Source organism: Rhinatrema bivittatum, chromosome 17 (assembly GCF_901001135.1).
Source record: "Rhinatrema bivittatum chromosome 17, aRhiBiv1.1, whole genome shotgun sequence".
In the NCBI taxonomy this organism is placed as follows: Eukaryota; Metazoa; Chordata; class Amphibia; order Gymnophiona; family Rhinatrematidae; genus Rhinatrema; species Rhinatrema bivittatum.
Window position 1 is genome coordinate 44094227 of NC_042631.1, and position 27610 is coordinate 44121836.

The window sequence follows — 27610 nt, forward strand, 5'->3', positions numbered from 1 at the left end:
TGATATGAAACCATACCGTTTGTTGATCACTGTTGCTGAGGTAGGCACCCACCCGGACATTAGAGACATTATCTCCATTAGTGAGCACTAAATCGAGTGTAGCTCCCTCCCTTGTAGGCTACATTACCATTTGTTTGAACAGAGCCACTTGCAGGGCATCCACTACTGTTAGATTCAGCAGAAGGGATTCTCCAGTTTACATCCGGTAGATTAAAATCTCCAACAATCACCACTTCACCCTTCTTACTCATCTTTTTTATGTCTTCAATCAGATCTCTGTCTAGTACTTCTATTTGATTTGGAGGCCTGTAAACCACGCCAATAAAAACGGATACCCCATCATTCTTTTTTAGGACAGTCTATAAAGCTTCTTCTTTGCCTCATTTTCTCTGCATACATTATTGTTTACACCTGACAAAAGGAAATTTTGACTTGTTGCCATTGAATGACTCAGAGGAGTCCTTTTTGGATACTGTACCAAAATATAATAAGATTGGCATTTGATCTATGCATGTTAAGTCATTGCTGCCATCTCTTCATTTAACTAGATTAGCTGCGCAGTGGAGTGTGTATTCAGGAAAGGAGGACATAAATGATAACCTCATGATTCTGGCATTTACTAAATTGTAGAGAATATTAGACAGTCCAACACTTGTAAATTGTAAATCAAAAATTCTTTGTTTAATTTTTACTCTTTCCAAGCGGCAACTCCAAAAGCTCTAAAGCAATACAGTAGTTTTCAACCAGGTCCCCCGACACGGACCGTGTTTTGCTAAGAGCTGCGTCGGGAGGGACTGAGTACAGTGTATAGTTTCAACCACTACAAAAGAAATAAAATGTATACATTAGTAACCTGAAGACTGTACAGGGGCAAGGTTAACTCTAAATGCCGGGACACATAACCTTGCCCCTGTACAGTCTTCAGGTTACTAATGTATACATTTTATTTCTTTTGTAGTGGTTGAAACTATACACTGTACTCAGTCCCTCCCGACGCAGCTCTTAGCGAAACACGGTCCGTGTCGGGGGACCTGGTTAAAAACTACTGTATTGCTTTAGAGCTTTTGGAGTTGCCGCTTGGAAAGAGTAAAAATTAAAGAATTTTTGATTTGCAATTTACAAGTGTTGGACTGTCTAATATTCTCTGCTTTCTACTTTCATGTGTGGTTAATATTTGGAGAGCAGAGTATCACCTCTTCCTGTGTTGGATTTACTAAATTGTATAAATATTTCTTATCGGCTGCTTTGAGGGTCATACAATTTAAACTGCTTCACAGAGTATACATTACTAGACTGTTAGGCTATAAAATTTAACTTTGGCCTTCAAATTTATTTGAAATGTAATTTTTGAGAAAGGTAGTTTGTATCACATGTTTACAGACTGTCACAAATTGAAAGCTTTTTGAAGTGAAATTTTTGCATTTAATGAGCGGATTTTTGGGAAGCCAGTGGTATGGAAGAGATCTTTTGTCTACTTACATTTTGATAATAACACTCTGAATTTATCTGGAGCGGGGGGGATTTTTGTGCAATGGCTTTTCTGTAGCCCAAAAGGTAATTCTTACTTCTTAGAAGACTGATGAACTTCTGGCTTTTAATAACTGGAGATCTTTAATGTTGCAAAATGCTTAGATGGAACATAGAAGTAAGCTGACCATTCACCATCCCAGATCGTTGGTGGCCCAAAGGATATTTTTTAGATTATGGGATAAGGTGATGAGTTGTTTAAGTGAGGTTCTTTAAGTGCTAAGATATTGAGATCTGTACTGGGATTTAATCAGTAACATTTGGGTGCTCACCAGTTTTGGATATTTTCTAATTCTTGACTCCTATATGATGAAGTGAGATAATTTTGTCCAATGATTCCGTGAATGGTTTGGATGAATGGATTGGTGTATGTGGGGAATTGATCTTTTTGGATTAAGTAACGTTAAAAAAAACATTGTACCTCTGAGGCTAGTTGCCCTTATGTTTCTTGTTGTGGCTCATACAGAATCTTTTTGTTTTTTAATGTCTTTTTTTTGTCTTTTCTTTTGTATATTCTTGAATCTAACTTCAAACAATGGTTGTACTGTCTTGGTGGCTCAATAAAGAGAATTTGAAAAAAATTCTGCGTTGCTCACGCTCAGCCCACATACGTGTATAAGTGGGAATTTTTGCACAAGCAATGCTTTCAAAATTGACCTCTTTGTATGTAATCAGTGATGAACACACATAAACACCTAAAAATGTAAGAAAAATTTACTCTTAAACATTTAGAACTTTTTAAAAAACTGTTAACATTTAAAAAAAGGGGGGGACAAGGTAGGGCAATCTAGGTAGGCAGGGCACTGCAGACTTAAGAATCTGGTTCATATAATTTAGCCTCATAACTATAAACTGTACTGCCATAGTGAGGCGCAAGAGCACCTCACCCTGGCAGCCACCATATTAGGCAGACCCTGGAGGTCAGCCCTCATCCCTCTAACCCTCCTGTACCACCCTTTCCAGACCCTCTCCAGAAGTCCCGTGATTTTAAGGTTCTTTGTCTTGGGTAGGCACATCAGACAATTAGCCTGGCTCAGAAGCCCCAGGCTGGGTAGGAAAGGATGGTTGGGGGTGGGGGGGGGGGGGGGGTTCCAAGCCTCCCTCAGCCAGCCAGCAAGGTCTGGCCTGCCTGCATCCCTATATCCCTGGGTAAAACAGGGAATTGGCCCTATTGGGATGGGGAATGGGAGAGGCCAGGGGCTTGCTGGTTGGAGGTGAAGGGGCTGGACCTTCACCGCTGGCTCCCTTGGTGGTAGATGGGGGTAAGGAGGAACATCCAGCTCCTCCCTAGTGGTAGAATTGGCTGCTGGGGTAGGTGGGGCCAAGATTTTGTCAGTGGCAGGAGCTGCCATCTCCCCCCCCCCCCTCTTCTGCCTCCTACTCCTCCTGCTTCTGCTCAGATGATAAGAATCTGTCACCTGTGAAGAGAACAGAAAATGTGTTTCATTAGATGTGTTCATGTACTGCAGGGTGTGCTGGGCACTATCATACTGGCATTTAGCGAACATTCCTTTTCAGAGAGAACTGCATGAGAAAATAACAATGGCATACCCTTCTCATATTGAGGGGCAGGACCATACTATGATTTCTATACATACGGAGGCTTGCTTTCAGCGTTAGGCAACTTTATGGTACGTTGCTTGTGACAGAGATAGACTAGGTGTCAGGATTAAAAGCATTGGCTTGTTTAAGGCCATGATGCTGTACCAATTTTTATATATGATAGAGGCCATATAAATCAGTGGGCAGCTATTTGAGTGGGTGGAAAAAACCCTGCAGGTATTACAGCTAGTGAAACACCAATATTATATGCTAGATTGTCCAAAAGACAAGATAGATAAAAGATAAAATTCTGATAAAAGATAAAATGTGTGTTTTCACTTAGTATTACAGCTAGGCCAGAGGTGCTGGCCATGACCCAGACACATGACTAGAGGAGGGGTGCTCGTTTCGGTCCTCTGGTGCCTTTCTGCCAGTAGGATTTTCAGGATATCCCAAATGAATATGCATGAGAAGTATTTGCATATAAAGGAGGTAAAGCTACCAAATACATCTATTGCATATTCATTAGAGATATCCAGAAAACCCTACTGGCTTGGGGACCAATTGGAGTGTCCCTGACCTTGACTAAAGCGTATGCGAATGAGTGTTTAAGCAAGCAGAAGGCAGAGAAAGGGTCATGCTGAGCCGGTGATGAAAACAGGACATAGACAAACCTTGTGCACATCTCCCTGACGGCAATATTTATTTTCCTCTGGCCCCATCTTTTTCTGCTCGCAGCTGGTCCAGCTACCTCTATTGCATGTGGTTTAGACACCGGGCCTTTTTCTTCAGAACCTCAATCTATAAAGAGAAATAGGATAACAAAGTTAAGGGTGCACTCTAGCTGTCACTGTAATATCCATACTAGTATGTGGCAATGTAGTTTACTGACATCTGAAGTGAGTAGCATGGCTCTATGCAATCTCTTAATACACCTGGAGATGATTGCTGCTGCTCCCAGGTCCAAAAGCAGGCAACAACAAGCTATGATGTCCAGCCAAAAGGAATGTCCCTTTCCATACAGCTTAGGGGAGTAACTGGAACCATGCTACAGGTCCCAGTCAGTCCCTTCTGAATTCAGGCCATAGGATTTCCTCTGCTCTTAGACTTATTTGTATACTTTACCCCGCAGCCTTGGGAGAAGACTCTGGAGTTCATTCTGAGCTATGTAGGCTTCAGTCTTCACAGTGTTTTGAAGGTCACTGACAGACAAATATGAAATAAATCAATAGACTAAAAGTACTTTAGATTATTTTTACATTCCTACTCCCTTAGAAATTTGAACTTAATAAATCAACAAAATTATAGTGCAGATTGTAGTCCAGCAGCGAGAGGGAGGCTATCCAATCTTTTACACTGAGAGAGGGTTGGTGCAAGCCACTGTGCAAACTGTGCACTTGCACAGGGTGGCGGCTCCAAGGAGGCAGCGGACTGGGCAACCCGCAGCCAAAATGGAACGGAGGCTGTAGGGCCGCCTGGCGCACTCCACCCTGCTGGTAGCTAAAGTAAAGAAAAGGCCGGCAGACCACTCGCGGTATAGGAGCCACTAAAGGAGGCTTGCCAGCTCAGATTTAATTATTGGATTGGGCAGAGGTAACCCTACTCATAGATCTCCCACACCATGTCCTGCTGTCCCTGTGCTGCCTTATTTATTTATTTAGAATTTTCTTATACTCTGCATGTTCCATGGGGAAGTTCACCTGGAGCGAGAAAGGTTACCTGGAGAGAGAGCATTACCTTGATGAGGCAGGAAGTAATCCTGTAGCTAGGACCTGCCCTCAAGGTGATGTAGTATTCTCTCACACTGAGGATATGTCTCCAGGGGCACGTGCCCAGGAGGGTGATTCAATTATTAGGAATGTAGGTGGCTGGTGGACGTGAGGATCCCTTGGTAACTTGTCTGGTGCGAAGATGTCAACATCATGCGTCACATAGATAGGATTTTAGATAGTGCTGGGAGGAGCCAGCTGTCTTGGTACATTTGGGTGCCAAAGACTTAGGAAAGTGCAGGAGAGAAGTTCTGGAAGCCAAAATTAGGATTTAGGTAGAAAGTTGAAATCCAGAACCTTCAGAGTAGCATTCTCAAATATGCTTCCCATTCCATGTGCAGACCACCAGAGGCAGGCATATAGGGTACTTAGCATATAAATTATACACAACTTTACCCTATTAGTTTTGGTTAGAGTTTATCAGAAAGTTCACAATTCTGTTTGTCTTATAAATTGAGTTCTATTGTGGGGAGAGTTAGATTATCCAATAGGGTTAGTACACAACTTAGAAATGGTCAGAAAAGAAGAATTATACACTACCAAAACTTTAGAATAGGTAAATAATTCTGTTCTTACACAACTGTCATAAAATCAACAAGGCACTAGCATCAAATTAACTTTAACTTGCACTTTAGTAAGTGACTTGGTTTGATTTGCCTCCCACTAGTAAGAGCTTTAAAAGAAATGCTCCAGTGTCTTACCAGCATAGTCTATGATGGCCCTGGGAGCCTTGACCAGGATGGCTCATACAGAACCTGTTTCTGCTGCTGGCTGCTAGGGCATTCATCTCTGCCTCATGGGAACAGCACTCAGCCGATACAGAGACTTGGCCCTAGAGGCTGAAGAATGGCTGGGAGTGTATCTTGCTGCTTCAGGTCTTCTGGTGCTGCTCCATTGCTTCCTTCTTCTCCACATTATAAAGGTTTAAATTTGCATTATTCATCGATGCATACAAACATGACAATGCAAAGTCCACGAGTAGTGGTATGATCAGTCTACATGGAGCTGCTTTTTCACAATGTTTTTTTCTTAAAACTATGAGGTCATCTCTTGGGCAGAGAGGCATTCACCAAAGATTTGAAGTAAACGTCTTTCAAATAAATTTGTTGCTGTTGATAGGAGGTTTCATATAGCTAAGCTAGTTTCAGGGGACGCCTAACTATGCCTGTTTTCCACACATACAGTCCTTGTGTTCAAAGAAGACTCATTCCTTGTTTGTTATTTGCTCTGCAAATAATCTTTCTTTGCAGAGAAAGCTATGCAATGTGTTCAGTTGCTTGTCAGGAGATTCCTTCAGGTTTGCATACCGAGTGTAGAGAAAAACAGGTCCAGCATCCATTTTGTTAGTCCAGAAACTCCATTTTGGCAGCATTCACAGTTAGTTATAAAGTGGCTTTGTTCTTTAAAGCAGAGCTCCAGAATCTCAATGCATGGAAGAGCCGATGGGGTAGGAAAGAGGATTTTAGGTTTGTTAGCAACTGGGCATCATTTTGGGAAAGAGGGGGGTTTTCCCCGAAAGGATGGGCTCTACCTTAACCAGAGTGTGACCTGGCTGCTGGGATTAACCTTTAAAAAGGAGATAGCACAGCTTTTCAAACTAGATGAAAGGGGAAAACTGACAGTTGCTCAGAAATGCATGGTTTGAAATGATGTATCTTTGAAGGATACAAACAGAAAAGGGAAACAAGGACATTCTAGGAGAGGGGTTACAATAAATACTAAAATGTCCCAGGTGCCTTTAAGTAAAGATCAGACAGAGCAGAAAATCCCAAATTACCCATGTCAACTGATAAGCAGGTTGTTAATACAAACAAAAAACATACTTTGAAATGTCTATATAAAATGCCAGAAGTCTAAAAAAATAAGATAGGTGTCAATGTTCTATTGGGAATTGGTTAAAAAATAGAAAACAGAAAGTAGGGCTAAATGGTAAATTGTCTCAATAGGGAAAAGTGGAATAATCTGTTCTCGGACAACTGCTTTTTAACATATTTATAAAAGACTTGGAAATGGGAACGAGTGAGGTGTTAACATTTGCTGATGTCACAAAATTATTCAAGGTTGTTAAATCACAAGAGGATTGTGAGAAATTGCAAGAGGACCTTGGAAAACTGGGAGACTGGGATTCCAAATGGCAAATGAAATTTAATGTGCATAAGTGCAAAGTGATGCATTTAGGGGCGGATTTTAAAACGAGCGCGAATAGCCTACTTTTGTTTGCGCTCCAGGCGCAAACAAAAGTATGCTGGATTTTAGTAGATACGCGCGGAGCCGCGCGTATCTGCTAAAAACCTGGATCGGTGCGCGCAAGGCTATGGATTTTCTATAGCCGGCGCGCGCCAAGCCGCGCAGCCTACCCCCATTCCCTCCAAGGCCGCTCCGAAATCGGAGCGGCCTCGGAGGGAATCCTCTAACGGCCTCCCCTCACCTTCCCCTCCCTTCCTCTACCTAACCCACCCGCCCGGCCCTGTCTACACCCCCCCCTTACCTTTGTTGGGGGATTTACGCCTCCCGGAGGGAGGCGTAAATCCCCGCGCGCCAGCGGGCCTCCTGCACGCCGGGCCGCGACCTGGGGGCGGGTACGGAGGGCGCGGCCACGCCCCCGGACCGCCCCGGGCCGTAGCCACGCCCCCGTACCCGCCCCCAAAACGCTTCCGACACGCCCCCGAAATGCCGCAACGACCGGGCCCGCCCCCCGACACGCCCCCCGACACGCCCCCCTCGGAGAACCCCAGGACTTACGCGAGTCCCGGGGCTCTGCGCGCGCCGGTAGGCCTATGTAAAATAGGCTTCCCGGCGCGCAGGGCCCTGCTCGCCTAAATCCGCCCAAAACCGGGCGGATTTAGGCGAGCAGGGCTCTTAAAATCCGCCCCTTAGAGAAGAATAACCCAAATTATAGCTACACAATACATGGTTCCACATTAGGAATCACCTTTCAGGAAAAGGATCTAGGCAACAATGTTGATCCTCATTGACATCTTCTGCTCAGTGTGCAGCAGCAGTCAAGAAAATAAATAGAATGCTAGAAATTATTAGGAAAGTAATGGAGAATAAAACAGAGAATATCATAATGCCTCTTTATCCCTCCATGGTGCAACCTCATCTTGAGTATCGGGTGCAGTTCTGGTCATCACATCTAAAAAACAAAACAAAACCAGAATTAGAAAAGGTACAGAGAAGGTTGATCAAAATGATAAAGGGGATAGAACTATGAGGAAAGGTTAAAGAAGTTAGGGCTGTTCAATTTGGAGAAGAGATGGCTGAGGGGGGGATATGATAGAGGTCAACAAAATACTGAGTAGAGTGGAATGAGTAAATGTTATTTGATTGTTTACTCTTTCAAAAAACACAAAGACTAGGGGACACACAATGAAGTTAATAAGTTGTACATTTAAAAGTAATAAGAGACAAAAATTTTAACTCAGCACATAATTAAACTCTGGAATTTGTTGTCAGAAGATGTGGTGAAAACTATTAGTGTAGCTGTGTTTTAAAAAGGTCTGGACAAGTTCCTGAAGGAAAAGTACATAAACCATTATTAAGGTGAATTTGCAGAATTTCACTGCTTATCCCTGGAATAAGCAGCATCGAATCTATTTATTCTTTGAAATCCTGCCAGGTACTTGTGACCTGGATTTGCCACTGTTGGAAACCGGATACTGGGCTTGATGGATCTTTGGTCTGAACCAGTATGGCAAATCTTATCTTATCTTAAATATCTCAGAGGAAGTTATAATTTGTAATTTCACCTTTACTATAATTTATTTATAATTTTTTATATACCGATGTTCTTGTAAGAAATACAAATCACTCCGGTTTACATAAAACAGTGAAATGCCTAAAAAAGGGGTAGGGGCTTTACATGGAACAATAGAACAAAATACCAATTGAACATAGTAATATTATAATATAGTGTAAATACAGTATAAATACAGAATAAATACAAGAAACGTTTGAACTCAAAATCATAGTACAGTTGAAAAAATCATAATAGTAAAACTCAGTGAGGTATCCCATAATTTGGGTTTATCATCGCGTATAGGCAGCATTAAGAGTCTGGGAAGGCTTGGCGGAAAAGCCAGGTTTTTAGCTTTTTTTTGAACTCCTGATGACTTGGTTCTAGTCTTAGATCTGGGGGGAGCGTGTTCCATTGGTGGGGGCCTGCTGAAGATAGTGCTCGTTTACTCAATGATGATTTTACCTGTGGGGCATGCAGTGTGCCTTTGTATGCGCTTCTAATTGGTCTGGAAGATGTATGAGGTTGAAGTTGAGTGCTTAACATGATAGGAGCAAGTTTGTATGTTGCTTTGTGAACGATTGTGAGCACTTTATAGCGGATCCTGTGATTAATAGGAAGCCAGTGTAGGTTACGAAGGATTGGAGTGATATGATCTCTTTTGTTAGAGTTTATGAGGATTCTAGCGGCGGCATTCTGTACCATCTGTAAGGGCTTGATGGTATTTGTGGGGAGACTGAGAAGAAGGGAGTTGCAATAATCGAGCTTAGATAATATGATGGATTGGAGTACTAGCCGGAAGTCAGTGAAGTAAAGGAGGGGTTTTAGCTTTCTGAGGACTTGCAGTTTGTAAAAGCAGTCCTTTGTGGTAGTGTTTATAAACATTTTTAGGTTTAGATGGTTGTCTAGCCAGGCTCCAAGGTCCCTGACGTCAGGTGAGAACATGCTATTTGAGTTTGGTTGAGAGGAACTTGATGAGATGGTGAGGGGGTCATGGGAGATAATTAGCATTTCAGTTTTATTGGCATTCAATACTAAGTTGAGGCTAGAGAGTAAGTCTTTAATTGGCTGAAGGCAGTCATTCCAGTGGGTGGTGGTTTTTTGAAGATATTCTGTAATCGGGAGAAGGATTTGTATGTGATCCGCATAGAGGTAATGGGTAAGCTTGAGGTTTGAGTGTAATACTTGAGACTAATGGTTTAAGTCTTTCCTTGTTATCATCACATACTAAATCTGTTATATTACATTGCCAAAATCCAGATCTGAGCTCGCCCCCCCCCCTCCCCCAGTGTCCCACATGCACATCCTGAGCTGAGACCACCCCTACTCCCACCTCCTAGAAGCTTCCCCAATGACACCCGAGGAACGGGTGCCAGACAGGGTCCAAAGAAGGCAACAGACGATGACTGGAGTATCCGCAGCAGTTGAGTCCAAGGATGGAACTTGTTGCCAAGTCAATTTCCTTGGGGTGACGGCGGCGCTTAAAAAGGGAAGGCCAATGACGTCATCACAGCAGGATGCCCCCGAGGTTCCTGCCGAAGAGGCTTCATAGGCGGGGCCTGTGATGCACACACGCGCCTAGGAGGGCCCAGCGTCAGAGCAGGGAGCAGCAGCGTCCATGCCGCTGAGGAGAGTCCCTCGGGATGCAGCGTTGCAGACAAGCCCTTGCAGCAAGCAGCCCCGGGGAGGGCAGGAAGGCAGTGTAGGAGATGAGCACTCACGGTCGCAGCCATCTGCGACCAACAGATGTAACAGTTCTCTCTTCAGAGTAGGTTTCATTTACCATTACACTCTGTGTCCTATCATTCAACCAGTTTGTAATCCACGCCACCACCTTGGCGCTCACTCCCAAACTTCTCGTTTTATTCACAAGCCCTCCTATTCGGGTCCATATCAAAAGCTTTGCTGAAATCCAAGTAGATCGCATCTAGCACTTTTCCTTGATCCAATTCTCTAGTTACCCAATCAAAAAAATCAATCAGATTTGTCTGACAGGACCTTCCTCTGGTGAATCCATGCTGCCTTGGGTCCAGCACCCCATCAGATTGTAGGTTGTTCACTATTCTTTCCTTAGCAGAGTTTCCATTAATTTTCCCACCACCAAGGTGAAGCTAACATCTATAGTTTCCAGCTTCTTCTCTGCTCCCACTCTTGTGAAACGGGACCACCACTACTCTTTTCCAATCCTGTGGCACCATTCCTGATTCCAGGAATCTATTGAACAGATTCTTCAGTGGACCTGCCAGCATATCTCTGAGCTCTCTCAGTATCCTGGGGTGTATCTCATCTGGCCCCATGGCCTTGTCCACTTTCAGTTTGCCTAGCTCCTCCCATACATTCTCTTCTATGAACGGAGTTAGTTTACTCCATCCTCTCTATAATTTCTAACCTCACCAAAACAGCTCCCAAGACATCCACATGTGAAGACCCTAGCACCAAATGCAACCAGCTTGCCCAATATTTCCACAACACAATCTCTACCCTTGCCTCCCGCTTTCCCCTTGCCCCCTCACCTAACAAATTCACCCCCAAAGAAATAGACCACAAAATGGATGCATTCGAAAGTACCTCCTCCTCTGAAATATCTGCCATACTCAAGAAAATGCGACCCGCTACACACCCCTCTGACATGATCCCCTCCAAAATCCTGCTGACCATCCCAGATAGCATCTCCCAACCGCTAGCTGATATTATCAACACCTCCATGTCCATCGGAGATGTTCCTACCCAGCTCAAATTAGCCATAGTAAAACCCATCCTTAAGAAACCGAAACTTGACCCCTCCGATTTATCCAACTACTGACCCATCTCCAATCTCCCCTTCGTTGCCAAAGTCCTTGAAAAAACAGTTAATACCCAACTGTCAAACTACTTAGACCAGCACCAGATTCTCTTTCCATCACAACACGGCTTCAGAAAGCGCTTCAGTACTGAAACTTTACTACTCTCCCTCACCGACCTCATCATCAGAGGCTTTGACAAAGGTCACACATTCATCCTTGCCCTATTAGACATTTCCGCAGCCTTCGACACTATCAACCATTCTATATTACTCGACAGGCTAGCCGACATTGGCATCTCTGGGACCCCTCTTCGCTGGTTTAATTCATATATAAAGGACAGACACTACAAGGTAAAGATTGAAAACCATGAATCCGAGCCAATCGACATCACAAGGGGCGTACCCCAGGGCTCCTCCTTATCATCCACACTCTTCAACATATACCTCCTCCCCCTATGCCAGCTACTCTCAAATCTCGGCCTCCCGCATTTCGTCTATGCCGACGATGTGCAAGTGCTTATCCCTATCACCGACTCCATCCCCAACGCCCTAAAAGGATGGGACAGTGCCCTCTCTTCCATTAACAGTCTACTCACTCAACTCAATCTAGCCCTAAATCCTAACAAGACGGAACTCATGATCATCTCACCACAAGCCATCATCCACGTACCCATACTCTCAGCCAACTCCCCCCACATACCCATACCCTCAGCCAACTCCCCCCTTCTCCTCCAGTCCTCTCGCAACTTGTAAGAAACCTAGGTGTCACACTTGACCCACAATTCAACCTACAGAAATTTATCTCCACCATCAAAGACTGTTACTTCAAATTACACACCCTCAAAAAACTCAAACCTATTCTGCACCTCAATGACTTCAGAACAGCCCTGCAAGCCCTCATTTTATCTAAAATAGACTATGCAAACACTCTGCTTTTAGGTCTCCCGAAGAACAGCCTTGCCCCCCTGCAACTACTTCAAAATGCTGCTGCAAGGATATTCAAAGGCACCCGCAGAAAAGAACACATCACACCTATCCTCAAACAACTTCACTGGCTCCCCATCACAGCCAGAATTCAATTTAAAACCCTCATACTTATCCACAAAGCCATCCACAATCCAGACATGCTCTGGTTCTCAGAATATTTACTCATATGTTCCTCTTCCAGACCCACCAGAGCACCCTACACCGCAAACATTAACACACCCTCTCCCAAACTCTTCCATCTAAAAACCACCAAGCAACATGCGTTATCCCTAGCTGGACCCTCCCTATGGAATTCTATGCCCACCCACCTTCGCCTTGAAACCTGCTCTAAGAAATTCAGACAGAACCTCAAGACCTGGTTGTTCGCCCGAGCCTACTCATGAGCCCCCTATTCCTTCCTTCTGGCTGTGATGGGGAGCCAGTGAAGTTGTTTGAGGATAGGTGTGATGTGTTCTTTTCTGCGGGTGCCTTTCAATATCCTTGCAGCAGCATTTTGAAGTAGTTGCAGGGGGGCAAGGCTGTTCTTCGGGAGACCTAAAAGCAGAGCGTTTGCATAGTCTATTTTAGATAAAATGAGGGCTTGTAGGGCTGTTCTGAAGTCATTGAGGTGCAGAATAGGTTTGAGTTTTTTTGAGAGTGTGTAATTTGAAGTAACAGTCTTTGATGGTGGAGATAAATTTCTGTAGGTTGAATTGTGGGTCAAGTGTGACACCGTCCTTTACCCCGCCTCCACTTCCTACCCCTCCCCTCACACCCCTAGGCCCCCACCGAATACCCCATTCTTAACTCTATCCTCCTAGTTTTCAATGTACATTATCTATATTTATATTAACTATAATTCTCATGTACGCTAATTATAATTGTATTTAACTATGTTTTTATGTTAACCCATATGTACATTATAACCCTGGTTTCCCACACCCTCTAATCCCACTCCCCCTCCTCCCCGCCCCCTCCTTCTTCACCCCCTCCCCTGTTTATTGTATCAGGTTCATTGTAAAGCCCTGTTGGCTATTTATTGTTCTATGGAAACCGATGTGATGTTTTCCTAACGAATGTCGGTATACAAAACCTTCAAATAAATAAATAAAATCTACAGTCTTGTTAATGAGCAACAGGCCTTCTCCGGGGTCTTCTTTAGTGAACACCGAACTGAAGTATTTGTTTAATATTTCTGCCATTTCTTCGTTACTCTCCACACATTGCTCCTTGCCACCTTTCAGTTTCACTATACCATGTCTGACCTCCCTTCTTTCACTGATATATCTGAAAAATGTTTTTTCTCCTCGCTTTACCTCTTTGGCCATCCTTTTTTCCACTTGACCTTTTGCTTTCCATAATTCTTTCTTCATCTCCCTCAGTCTTAACAGATATTCTTCTGTGTTCCTTTTTTTGGGATCCTTTATACTTCCTAAACATTATTCTTTTTGCCTTTATCTTTTCAGCCACTTCCTTAGAGATCAGTTTCGCATTCCTCTTACTCTTGTTTACTTTTCTAACATATAGAGTTGTTGCCTTTGTAATAGCTCCGTTTAACTTGGCCCACTATTGTTCCAAATCACCCATTTTTTCCCAGCCTTCCAGTTCTTCCTCTAGGTATGTCCCTATTTCAACAAAGTCTGTATTTTTGAAATTCAAAACTCAGGTCTTGGTGGGTCTTCTCTATATCTTATTTGCAAAATCAAACCACACCGTCTGATGATCGCTGGTGCTCAGATGAGCTCTTACTGAACATTAGAGACATTATCACCATTAGTAAGCACTAGATCAAGTATCACACCCTCTCTCGTGGGTTCTATTACTATTTGTTTGAGCAGAGCCCCTTGAAGGGCATCCACTATCTCTCTACTTCTCGTAGATTTCGCAGAAGGGATACTATAGTACTGCAGGTCTCAGCAAGAATGCAGAGAATTAAGCAATGGAAGCAAGCATTAAAGTTTGGATATTCCATGCTACTTTAGTTTAATCCTAAGTTGACTGTAACTGGGTTTAGGTTCTTATATGTGATGAAACTCTGCTTGGAACTTTCCTGTGCAGCTTTGGCATATGTCATAGATTGAGATTCTTAGGAGCAGATTTTAAAAGGGTTACGAGCGTAATAATTTCTCATAACCCTTTTAAACCCCTCTTGCGCGCGCTGAGCCTATTTTGCATAGGCTCGGCGACATGCGCAAGCCCCGGGACGCGCATATGTCCCGGGGCTCGTAAAAAGGGGCGGGGCGTGGGCATGGCCAGAGGCCTCCGAAGGCCCGCTAGGCCGGGGGATCATGCAACCTACGCCTGTCTGGAGGCAGGCGCAACTTAAATAATAAAGGTGGGGGGGATTTAGGTAGGGCTGGGGGGTGGGTTAGATAGGGGAAGGTGGGGGGCGAAAGGAAAGGTCCCTCCGAGGCCACTCCAATTTCGAAGTGGCTTCGGAGGGGACGGGGAAAGCCATCGGGGCTCCCCTAGGGCTCAGCGCGCACAAGGTGCACAAGTGTGCACCTTGTGCGCGCCGACCCCGGATTTTATAACATGCACGCGGCTGGTTATAAAATAAGGCGTAGATTTGTGCAAGTCGGGTTGCGCACACAAATCTACGACCGCGCGTAGGTTCGAAAATCTGGCCCTAAATCTTTTTATTTTCATTTCTTTCACACATTGATTCTTCTGAATTTCTTTCATGCTCTTGGTTTCATTTTAATCACAGTGATTTCATTATATTTTGGGGATTTTCCTCTCTTTTTAGCACTTTTCATCTCATATAAAATAAACTCTTAGATACTGGTTAAGTCCATTCATGAGGCACAATAACTTCCACAAAATTTCATCAATCTTGTCCAAATTTGAGAGTAACATGGAACATAGGCCTGACATATACTCTGTTGAAAATAACCTTTACCCAATGAAGCTGAGATTGCTCTCAGGAGAATCATTCCCTCCTTAATAACTTTGCCAGAGGCTTAACTTTAATGTTGAAAATTAAACCTTTATGCAAAACTGTCTGTCTCCAGACAGCCCATCACCCTAGACTTTCTCTTGGGTGCTGGGATATTTTGATCATTTAAAAATCTATTGACTAGTATTTGAAATTTTAATTCACTATAATTTAAATTCATTTTAATGGTCATATTTATTGCTTTTATATCCGATTTAATAATTACTGACTTTTGAAAATTTCGTATCTGTTTTAAATATTGAGGTTGATATTCAAAAGGATTTGGCTAACTTTTAACTTAAAATTCCCTTCCTCTCTGCAGTGAATTTTACCTGTGTAAATCATTACCTAGGTATAATTTAGTTGGATAAAAATAGAATTCTGGAGATGTATCTCTAAGCTAGGTAAGTCTGGGGAGGAAAATGCTATCCTAAATATAGCCAAATAACTTTATATGTGTAAAGATATCCAAGTATTTTTAACAGCAGATTTATCCAGCTATGTTTGTTGAATATCTGGGTAAAGTTATCCGAATAACTTTTGTACTCGCTGCTCCTCTGAATATCAACCTCATTTTTTCTCTGTTTGGCACAATATGGTCTAGTAGCCAGACTGTTCATGCTACTTCATTACTACTACTATTATACCTGCTGAGTGTTAATGCTACTGCTACCTAAAACTATTTTTAGTTTAAATTAACAGCACAGAACTGTGAAAAATAATAATTTAACATTGTTTCTTTTTCTAAGGACTAACCAGTTGGGAATGTTTGGGCAGAAGGAGTTTGATCAGTTGGCCGCAGTTGTGGACAGCTTCAGCCTAATGACTTATGACTATTCAACTCCTCAACGGTAAGCACAGGGGAAAACAAAATGAGCTGCTGGGGACTATATGATTCACTAGGTTATAGAGAGACAGTTGTGATTGATAAAATGGGTTTGGTGACATTTATTTAATGCTGTGATGCAGCAACAAAGATATGCAAATTGAAACAGAGATCCACGTATAGCTTAGCAGAATGGGTCGGAAATTTTACTTGTTTTGAGGTTCTAGTTATCTGGACTGTTGTATAACACTGTACTCAATAGCCTCACCTGTAGCTCGCAGCTTATAGTACCAGCCTAATAGAGGCAACAAGGACCCATGGTTTTCATGGGAGCTTGGATCATCTATATGACGCTTGTACTTAGAATGGCACTGGTGTAGTTCAAAATTGTTTATTCTTATTATAATGAAAAATACATCCATGCAGTAAGATGTGCAAACAATAAGATGGAGCTGGTATAAATCCCACTCTGACTTAGACTTGGTACAATATAAACATATCCTTAACAGGTACAGAGAAGAAGGCTTTTATTTACAAGACTTTTCAAGCAAAAGGTAATAAACTCTCGTGAATTATTCCGTGTAGTTTCCCGTCTTACCAGTTGTACAAATAATATCTTGACTAATCAGCCTCAATGTCCAAATCAATTGCATCCTGATACCTTTGCTTTACAAACAGGTAGCTGACTTAATTATTCAATTTTCATCAGTTACAAATAATATCACTGTTAAGTCATTAGATCCTGAGAATTGATAGAGATAATTTGAAATAATTTCATAAAAGGAAATTACAAGTATTGTAAAATCTGTAAGTTTGGCAAATTGTTTGTTGCACCCATGTGGTATAGTGGTGTTAAAGGCTGTAATCAATGACATCAGTGTCTCGCTAACCCACTTAGTTAATGCTTCCCTGATGAAGGATTATTTACCTCCATTATTAAAGCAAGTATCAGACCATTGCTAAAAAAAAACAAAAACCCTGCAATCTGAACCAATTAATCTTGCTAAATTCTGTCCAATTTCACCCATTTCTTTTGTGGCAAAAGTAATTGAGTCAGCAGTCCTAAAACAGCTTCATGAATTTATAGACCAATATGATATCTTCTATCTTTTTCAATTTGGCTTTCATCCAAAATACAGTACAGAATGTGTGTGTTGTCTAGACAATATTCATCTTGGCTTTGATGAAGGTATTGAATACATACTTGTGTCTCAGCAGCTTTTTACACTCTGGAACACAGCATACTTATTTCAATTAGGAATCTCAGGTACGAATTTACTTTCAGATCGTTTGCAACTAGTCAGATATAATTCCCAGCCTTTATTTTGGTATCCATTATCAAATGGAATACCCCTGACATCATAACTGTCTGTTATGATGTTTAATATTTATCTCAGCCCCATATGCAAATTGTTTGCTGTATGCAGATGACATTCAAATGTTTTCTTATTATATCTGATACACTTTGTCTTGTAGCCATTTATTTGAGCTATTAAGAGCTGACTCACAAACAGTAAATCAGTATTGAATTTGGTCAAGACAGAGATAATCAATCTTAAGCAGATTTTCTTCTCCAGAATTTCCTTGTAGCTTTCAGTTTGACAGATATTTGATTCCCATTGTCAATAAGGTTAGAAATCTGGGAGTCATATTTGACTCTAAGCTATCATTCAAAGCTCAAGTGAGAGTAGTGGTATAAGATTGCTTTTTCAATCTCAGGATGCTTCATAAACTCAAACCATATTTGGTAACTAATGACTTTCAAACAGTTTTACAATCTTTGGTCATAACAGGCTGGATTATTGTAATTCTGTCTATCTTGGTCTCCCCTCGTCTGCTTTGAGAGTGTTAAAGATTATTCAGAGTTCAGCAGCACATATCCTAACAGAATGGGGTAGATTTTACAAATCTACGCGTGCGCGTACTTTTGTTTGCATACCAGGCGCGAACAATAGTACGCGGGATTTTATAAGATACGCGCGTAGCCTATAAAATCCGGGGTCGGCACGCGCAAGGGGGTGCACATTTGTGCACCTTGCACGCGCCGAGCCCTGTGCGCACTGCCCGTTCCCTCCGAGGCTGCTCCGAAATCGGAGCGGCCTCGGAGGGAACTTTCCATTCACCCCCCAGCCCTATCTAAACCCCCTCCCTACCTTTATCTTAAAAGTTACTACTGCCTCCGGGCAGTAAGTTACTACTGCCTCCGGGCAGTACTAACTTACGCGCACCGGCACGGCAGGCCCCGACACAGGTCGCTGTGTCGGGGCCTGCCGATTTAAAAGGGTTACGCGCGTACCTTATGCTCGTAACCCTTTTAAAATCCTGCCCAATATTTCTTCAATATAATAATCACTTTGTTAACTGGTGAATGAAATATAAGATCTTATCGATGGTTCATATGGTGCTGATTAACAATACCCTGCAGTGTATTAGCTCTCTGTTAAAAATATACCAACCAGAGTGAAAGTTAAGATCATCTGGGCAATGCCTGCTAAATATTCCTTTGGTCCTGTGTGGTCAGGTTAGTTGAATCTATGACAGGTTGTTCTCAGTGGCAGTTCCATTGCTCTGGAACAGGCTTCATGATGCCCTTCCGAAGGATTTAAATTTTTTTTATTTAGGGAGGTGTTTAATCTCATCTAGTTTAACTGGATATGAAGGAAACTGATGTTTGTTGCATGACAATTTAGTCATGTTTTTAATTTTATCTGCTTTATATATTTATGAATGGTGTGATATAAGTCACTGTAATGAGCAAAGAATGAGGTATTTGCCTTGTAGTCTGGATCATACAAACACAACTAAGAAAATAATTACACTTGACTACAACTTATGTGAAAGTATGAAAAGCTGTTTTTTTTCTGTGTAATATATGCATAAACCAAATGCTTATAAGAACTTCTGGGAAACAAATAACAAACAGATTATAATACAATACCGGAGACTCTGAGCCATTTCTCTCTGTTCAGCTCTTGTCATAAGTCCTGCCTATCCCACCTCAAATCCTGTATTATGTCCTTGGCTGGCGCATGTTCAGAACAGTTTCCTTTGTTCTAACTCCTGAAGTTTGGCCAAAATGACTGATAAAGAAAAACTACTGTGTGTGTCTCAGGACCACTCTAAAAATGGTGAATTTCTCATGGTTTGTACACTTCCTGTAATCACCATCTTGTATAGACATTTTCTCTCACATGTGCTCTTGCATTTTTCTCTGAATCTAATAAAAAATCAGCACATGTATAACTAATGTCTCGGATAATAAAAGTCCTGGGCATTTGCCTGGTGTTTCAGCTCTCATCACTAGTAACTGCTTGCAATGGACACAAAGAGGTGAATTTTAAGACCCGCGCACATACACACGTGTGCACGTTTGCCGGCTCGTGCAGATGGACGCTGCAGTTTTATAACATACATGCATATATGCACGTGTTATAAAATCGTCTATATGCATGTACATTTGCACAAACTTTATATTGATGCGCATATGTGCGTGCAAATGCTGCCTCAAGCTTGTTAGTGGGGGGGTTTCCCCAATTCATTACCAGTTCGCCCAAGTAAAGGATAAGACTTCCTAAACCTAGCTGACTTGCCTTCCTTTCACCCTATTAGCCCTGACCCTTGAATCCCCGCTGACTAGCCTAGTTTTTGTTATTTTATTACTTACACGCTGTACATAGCAGAAGTTAAGTTATGTAGAAGGGGACCCCAGCGTGCCCTTTTGCACGTAAATACTTATACAAGACTTCATGTTACAGACTTGGCCCGCCCATGCCCCACCCTATTTTTGAACTTTTCTATTTGTGCGCGTACTGGGAGATCCGCGCGTACACGGGCGCTTCTTAAAATCCATGCAGCATGCGCCGGCCGGAGACACATGTGTTATCTCCTGGCTTTGGCACGCAAAGGGCTTTTAAAGTGCGCCAGAAAACCTTTAACTTTCTCTCTCCTGGTTTTCTCTAAGTAAGTGGTTTTCTTATACCTTTAATTAAGTTCTGTCTCCATTTTGTACTCATTATCTATCTGCTTGTGATCTTGAAGCTTGCAGACTTCAAGTTAAACGAAGGGAGGGGCTATAGGCTGTGAAGCGTTCCAAACTAATTCTAGCAAAGGGTGAGTGGAGGGGGAAGTGCTAGGGGAGCAAGGGGTTATGTAATAGCTCAGAAGTCTGTAATTTCTTTAAGCAATACTATGTGTCTGTGTTATTTTTTTCTGGCAAAAATATTCAGTACTTTCCAACAAGCTTCGTGCTGACCATGTACATATAACTGTATTTTCTCTGTCATATAGGACTAAAGTAACTCTTTATGCTTCCCTTACTAACTAGTACAGCCACTAAGGATCATGGTATAGGAATTTTAAATAAATCCATAATATATCGGGCTTGGAGTGTGTCCGTCAGTGATCGCGGATGTTCCGCAGCCCGCCAATAGATGGCGCTACAAAATATATTTATTTATTTTTATTTATTTAAAATCTTTTCTATACTATGGTTAAGTGAATTCACCATCACAACGGTTTACAAAAAGGCACAAATAGAATTAAAAGTTGATTGGTATAGATTACATATTATAGATGTGCCACTAGTGAACGGTTACATGTTTTTTATAATATAAAAAGCTATGTGTTGATTTTGCTTATATGTTGGTTGAAAAAACTTCTTTACAGTTCCTATATAAATTTAACACTCTAATATGTATTAGGAGATAGGAAAGAAAAATTTTAAAAACTGATTGTTTGGTGCTTACTTATGCGCTCATTTGTTTTCTTCGTCCTCCTTATAAAAAGCCTGTTTAAAAAGCCAGGTTTTTAGACTTACTTTGAAAAGTTTAAAGCTTCTCTGCAGTCTAATTTCGAGTGGCATTGAGTTTCCCAGCCGCTGATAGATGGCTCAGGCGGCTCAAACACGGCAGAGGTAGGAAGGACAGCGGCCATCACGGGAGGGGCAGAATATAGCAGAGGAGACCCTGGCATGCAGCGAATGGAGCACGTCCTGCGGCACACACTCCATTCGCGGCGAGAAGGAAGGCCTCTGTGTGCCATGATCGGCGCACCCAGGCCTTCATCTTCGCTGCGAACGGAGCGTGTGCTGCGGGATGCGCTCTGTTCACGGCATGCCAGGGTCTCCACTGCTATTTTCTGATTGCGCCAAAAATAGAAGGTCCTCGTGTGTCGCGAACGGTGCACCGAGCCTTCATCTTCGCCGCGAACGGTGCGCCAGGCCTTCATCTTCGCCGTGAACAGTGCGGGTCCCGCTTTTTGTCAGTGAGAGATAATGTATGTCGGGGAGGGGAGGGTGAGAGAGAGCAGGAGGGTATGAAACAGAGCATGGGGGATGCCAGTGAGAGACAATGTGTGTGTGAGAGAGAGGGGGTGACAGAGAGCATGGTTGGTGAGAGGGGGGTAGGGAGGGTGTGAGAGAGCATGGGGGGGGATGCCGGTGAGAGAGAATGTGTGTGTGAGACAGGGGGGTGACAAAGAGCATGGGAGGTAAGAGAGGATGGGTGGAGGGATGCTTGAGTGTGGGTTTCAGAGAGAGAGGGAGCCTATATGAGGAGAGGGGGATGCCGGTGAGAGAGAGAGAGCATGGGGGGGGATGCCGGTGAGAGGGAATGTATATGTGAGAGAGGGGGGTGACAGAGAGCATGGTTGGTGAGAGGTAGGTGGGGAGGGTATGAGAGAGAGCATGGGAGGAAAGAGAAGGTGGGTGGGGGGATGCTTGAGTGTGGGTTTCAGAGACAGGGAGCCTATATGAGGGGAGGTGTGTATGTGAGAGAGGAGGTGTGACAGAGCACGGACAGAGGGGGATGGGGAGGGTGTGAAAGAGAGCATGGGGGGTGATGCCGGTGAGAGAGAATGTGTGTGTGAGGGGGGGTGACAGATAGCATGGTTGGTGAGCAGGGGGTGGGGAGGGTGTGAGAGAGAGCATGGTTGGTCAGAGGGGGGTGGGGAGGGTGTGAGAGAGAGCATGGGGGAGAGATGCCAGTGAGAGAGAATGTGTATGTGAGACAGGGGGGGTGACAGAGCATGGTTGGTGAGAGGGGATGGGGAGGGTGTGAGAGAGAGCATGGGAGGTAAGAGAGGGTGGGTGGGGGGATACTTGAGTGTGGGTTTCAGAGAGAGGGAGCCTCTCTCTGAAACTGGCACTGGCAGTAGGTGGAACACCAACTACTGCCAGTGGCCAGTAGTTGGTGTTCCACCTTCACGGAGCGGAAGGATGGAGGGCTGCTATTTCCAAAATAAATAAATAAATAAAACAAAACAAAACAAAAAAACAGGGGTGGGTAAGAGTATGGGGCAAGGGGGTGGCCTGCTTGTTACAGCGGTTGCTACCCCTAATTGAGCTGGATGTCACTTGGATGCAGATACAGAGCTGCTCTCTAAATTGGGTGGAGGGGAATTAGGGCTGGAGGGTACTGGAAGCCAATAGTAACAGGTGGGAGAGAGAAAAAGGGAAAAAAATGGATAAAGTGCGTAACTTGCTGGGCAGACTTGATGGGCCGTTTGGTCTTCTTCTGCCGTCATTTCTATGTTTCTATATGAGGGGAGGGGGATGCCGGTGAGAGAGAATGTGTGTGTGAGAGAGGAGAGGGGGTGATGGGGAGTGCGAGACACAGCTGGTTGGTAAGAGGGGGAGTGCGCGGGATGCTTGACTGTGAGTTTCAGAGAGGGAGCCTATATGAGAGGATGTGTGTGTATGCCAGAGAGTGAGGGAGCCTGTATGTGGAAGGGAAATTCGGCTCAAAACAAGAGCAGATGTCCCAATAAAAAGGCTCGCCGCCCAGGCGTAGAATGGGTACAGTTGCTAGTAAATATATAAATAAATAGCCTGTATAACCAACTATGTTGTACCACATAGGATAACCCTACTTTATAACTTGCTTTGAACTCCCTGGCTGGAAAAAACATATCATAAGAACATAAGAAGTTGTCATACTGGGTCAGACCCAGGGTCCAAGTCCATCATCCTGTTTCCAACAGTGGCCAATCCAGGTTACAAGTAGTTGTCAAGTACCCAAACATTAAATACATCCCATGCTACTAATGCCAGTAATAGCAGTGGCTATTCCCTAAGTCGATTAATAGCAGTTTATAAACTTCTCCTCCAGCAACTTTTCTAAACCTTTTTTAAACCCAGCTATATTAAGTGTCCTTACCACAGCCTCTGGCAGTGAATTCCAGAGCTTAATTGTGCATTTAGTGAAAAATAATTTTCTTCAATTTGTTTTAAATGTGATACTTGCTAACTTCATGGACTGCCCCTAGTCCTTCTATTATCTCAAAGAGAAAATAACTGATTCACATTTACCCGTTCTAGATCTCTCATTATTGATCAATTCGAACCCACATCAGCCAAAGAAATCCAATCTATCTTAAACAAAATGAGACCCTCTTCTCACCCTGCGGACTATATTCCCACCAAATCCCTCCTATCCATCCCAGAAATCATATCACAAAAACTAGCAGACATCATTAACTGCTCCCTATCACAAGGCTTTTACCCAGATGACCTTAAGATGGCAGCCATTAAACCACTCCTAAAGAAGCCAAATGCGGACCCCAATGACTTAAACAACTTCAGACTGATCGCAAACCTACCATTCTTAGCTAAGATAATGGAAAAACTAGTCAACTCGCAAATTTCAGATTACCTAGAAGACAAAAAACTCCTCTATCCCTCACAATATGGGTTTCGCAAAGCATCCAGCACTGAATCCCTCCTGGTATCACTAACAGACTACCTGATCATGGGTATGGACAAAGGCCAGTCATTCCTTCTGATCCTGTTGGACCTTTCAGCTGCCTTTGACACGGTTAACCACTCCAGCCTCATAAAACAACTCTCATCCATTGGAATTGCAGGTACCGCCCTAGCATGGTTCAAAACTTTCCTTAACAGAGAATACAAAGTGAAAATACACAATAAGGAATCCTCCTGTTTCAAGGCCCCCATAGGAGTACCTCAGGGATCCTCCTTATCTCCTACCTTGTTCAACATATACTTACGCCCACTGTGCCACCTTCTAACGGACCTCAATCTCAAACACCTTATTTATGCAGACGATGTTCAGATAGTGATTCCCCTTAAAGAATCACTAGGCAAAACACTTGAATACTGGGAATCTTGCCAATCAAAAACCAATGACCTCCTCACCAGCTTAAATCTCATCCTAAACTCCGCCAAAACCGAACTAATTCTCATTACTCCTGAAAACATTAATCATCACTCTCACACTTCAAACATCCCCCTATCTTCTCAAGTCAGAGATCTAGGAGCCATTATTGACAACAATCTGAACCTGAAAGCTTTTATAAACCGCACCACCAAGGAGTGCTTTTATAAACTACAGGTATTAAAAAGAATTAAGCCTCTATTCCACTTTCAAGATTTCAGAACCATACTTCAAGCAATAATCTTCGCAAAATTAGATTATTGCAACGCCATACTCCTGGGACTTCCATCCTCATACACCAAACCGCTGCAGATGGTACAAAACACAGCGGCCAGAATCCTTACAAATTCCAGAAGAAGAGACCACATCTCACCCATCTTAAAAAATCTTCACTGGCTCCCTATCCAAGCCAGAATCCTCTACAAAACTATCACCATCATCTACAAGTCAATCCATCACTACACCTCCCTGGACCTTCAATAACCGCTCAGCCTTCATATCTCTCAAAGACCAATCAGAGAAGTACATCGAGGATCCCTTCAGATACCGAACACAAAATCCACACGACACACAACAGCAAGAGACCGGGCTTTCTCAACAGCCAGACCCTCACTTTGGAACTCCATCCCCACTGATCTGCAACTAGAACCCTGCCTACCAACTTTCCGCAAAAGATTAAAGACCTGGCTTTTTAAACAAGCCTTCCCGGACAACTCATAACCATCACCTGCTACTGTAACAATGTTACTGTAAATATTCATTAAGTTATTATTATTGTTAAGTAATTATCTCTTTATAAATCTTACGCCCCACGTTCCTCTTTTTTCTCTCTCCCAGTTATCTTACCCCTGTTTTTTGTAACTGCTTCCCCTTGCACAAGTTTAGTTCTACTGTTCTATGCACCCCTTGTTTCTATGTAAACCAGCATGATGTGACTTGTTCATGAATGCTGGTAGATAAAAAACCTAAATAAAATAAATACATTTTAAACACCTCTATCATATCTCCCCTCAGCCATCTCTTCTCCAAGCTGAACAGCCCTAACCTCTTCAGCCTTTCCTCATAGGGGAGTTGTTCCATGCCCTTTATCATTTTGGTTGCCCTTCTCTGTACCTTCTCCATTGCAACTATATCTTTTTTTAGATGCAGCAACCAGAATTGCACATGGTATTCAAGGTGCGGTCTCACCATGGAGCGATACAGAGGCATTATGACATTCTGCTTTTTAATCACCATTTCCTTCCTAATAATTCTTAACATTCTGTTTGATTATTTGACCGCTGCTGCACACTTGAGACGATGATTTCAATGTGCTATCCACTATAACTCCTAGATATTTTTCCTGGGTGGTAACTCCTAATATAGAACTTAAAACAGTGATGATGATATATCTTGGCCACTGTATCAAAAAGGGAGATAAAAATGAAATAGAAGATTCAAGCAGAATTTGAATTTGTGTTGCAAAGTATTCAGCATCATCGTCATTTATTTATATCACATTTTTCCAACAGGAGAGTTTAAAAGTTGTTGCAGTAGACAGTCAATTATAGTAGATGACAGCAATATTTACAGGGCAAAATGACTAGTATTACACCACAAAATGGATGCATAGGCTAATTTTAAAATGAGCGCATGTACACCTGTACATGCATGTTTTGGCACAAGTGGAGATACACTGGAATTTGAAATCATGCATGCATTTGCCCACATATGATTTAAAATATGCCTATTGTACCCAAGAATGCTCCTAATTTTAAGAGGTTATTCAAGCAACCCTACATTTCATATCTTCCACTGGACTTTTCCGGCTTCAACATGCATCTCTAAGTGGATTTTAAAACATGCTCACACAAGGGACATTTCCAGTTTTTCCAATTAATCCCCCAGTTTGCGGACCATCCTGGTTCTTTATCCTGCATGCCCCCCGGATCACCCGAACCCCTCACTCTTTTCAGTAAGCCCTAAACCACAAGATCTGCAAGCTTGCTCCTGTCTAGAGCAGCAGTAGTTATGTGGCTAACAAGCCACTATGCGCTGCAGCCTCCGGTTTTTAAAAATTTGGCCATGTCCCAGAATGCCCATGCCCGCCCCTTTTCCACCCCCCTTATTTTTGACACACACGCATGTGTATATATGTGCATAAAATGCGGTGTATAAAATCTGCATTGCTCACGTGTGGCCCACATATGCGTGTATGTTGGCATATTTGTGCGAGCAATGCTTTTAAAATCGACCTCACAGTGTATAAGAAATAATTTTTGCATTTTGATATAAAATGGAGGTATATACAAACAAACTTATATTTACAAAATGGCATTGAATACAGCACACAAAAATGTACAGTGCAAAGACACCATTAGTATCAGTGTATAGTGTGGGATCATACTGGCAGTCGGTTGATGTCTGTTCTGGAGGAACAGTATAGATACTGTGAAGTACAGAATTAATTTCCATGATATGTTTAATGCTGCTGATTAATATGTCTATAGTACTGCATGCGTAGAGGGATATTGGGGGGGGGGTTACCATGGAAGCCCCTGTACAAGAGAGCTATGACCCAAAAGCTGCTTCAAAGAGTCAAGTTTCCTGAAGGATAGCAGATCTGAACCTAGTCTGATGCAAGGTAGTATAATGGAATAACTTCTGTAAATTTGTTTAATTTCATCTTCTAGTGGGGCAGAGCAGCAGAGAAATGCAGATTAAATCAAGAAGATCAGCCAGTTCTGCTGAGCAGTACTAATCTTCGAACTTTAAACAAATGCAGTGTGGCTCCCCATGGCTGTTCATTTCCTCAGTTCCATATCATAAACCATGAAAAATCCAGAAAATTTCTAAATTGATGCAAGGCATCACAATAATTGTAGAAGAGGAGTTGCATTTGGACTAAGTTGCTTTTTTTTTTTTTTTCCTACATATCAAGTTAGCAAGGTAACAAATTTACTAGCCTGCAGGAAATTACAGATGGTCTAGAATTGACTTTGTAAAAATATAAATGAGAATCATAGATTTTAGATCATACCAATGTATTTTAATGTTATAATCCATTATTTTCAAACATACACAATATGTGAGGATTAATTATGTCTTAACATTTTATCTGTTTATTTTTCACCTTCAGAAATTGGTATCAGACTGCGTGCTCAATCGCTTAGGCTCTTGCCCTATACAGGGCTACAACCTCTTTCATGATGGCAATGGCACTAGAATAATAACTTCATTTACCAATTTCACTAATGTATTCTTTTTATTATACATGCCAATTTTTAACTTTTTAATCGTTTAAAAAAATTTTTAAAATTTTTTTTTACTTATCTTGCCAAATTCATGACAACCTCTCCACACCGTTGTGTGAA

The 27610-nt window shown here is 42.5% G+C and overlaps 1 protein-coding gene and 1 long non-coding RNA gene across 2 annotated transcripts in view; one reads left to right on the plus strand and one right to left on the minus strand.

Annotated features, from left to right (window-relative positions):
• The window catches only part of CHID1 (chitinase domain containing 1), a 780048-nt gene that overhangs the window by 316632 nt on the left and 435806 nt on the right, over positions 1 to 27610 (plus strand). The window contains exons 9-10 of the mRNA XM_029582484.1: positions 13462 to 13473; positions 16010 to 16111. Coding sequence (XP_029438344.1) covers positions 13462 to 13473; positions 16010 to 16111 — 114 coding nt within the window. The remainder of the gene's footprint in view (positions 1 to 13461; positions 13474 to 16009; positions 16112 to 27610) is intronic.
• LOC115079215 lies at positions 2658 to 7900 on the minus strand. Its single transcript, XR_003853224.1, has 3 exons — positions 7771 to 7900; positions 3744 to 3870; positions 2658 to 2945 (listed from the first exon to the last, which is right to left on the minus strand). It is a non-coding gene; the product is annotated as an uncharacterized LOC115079215 (long non-coding RNA).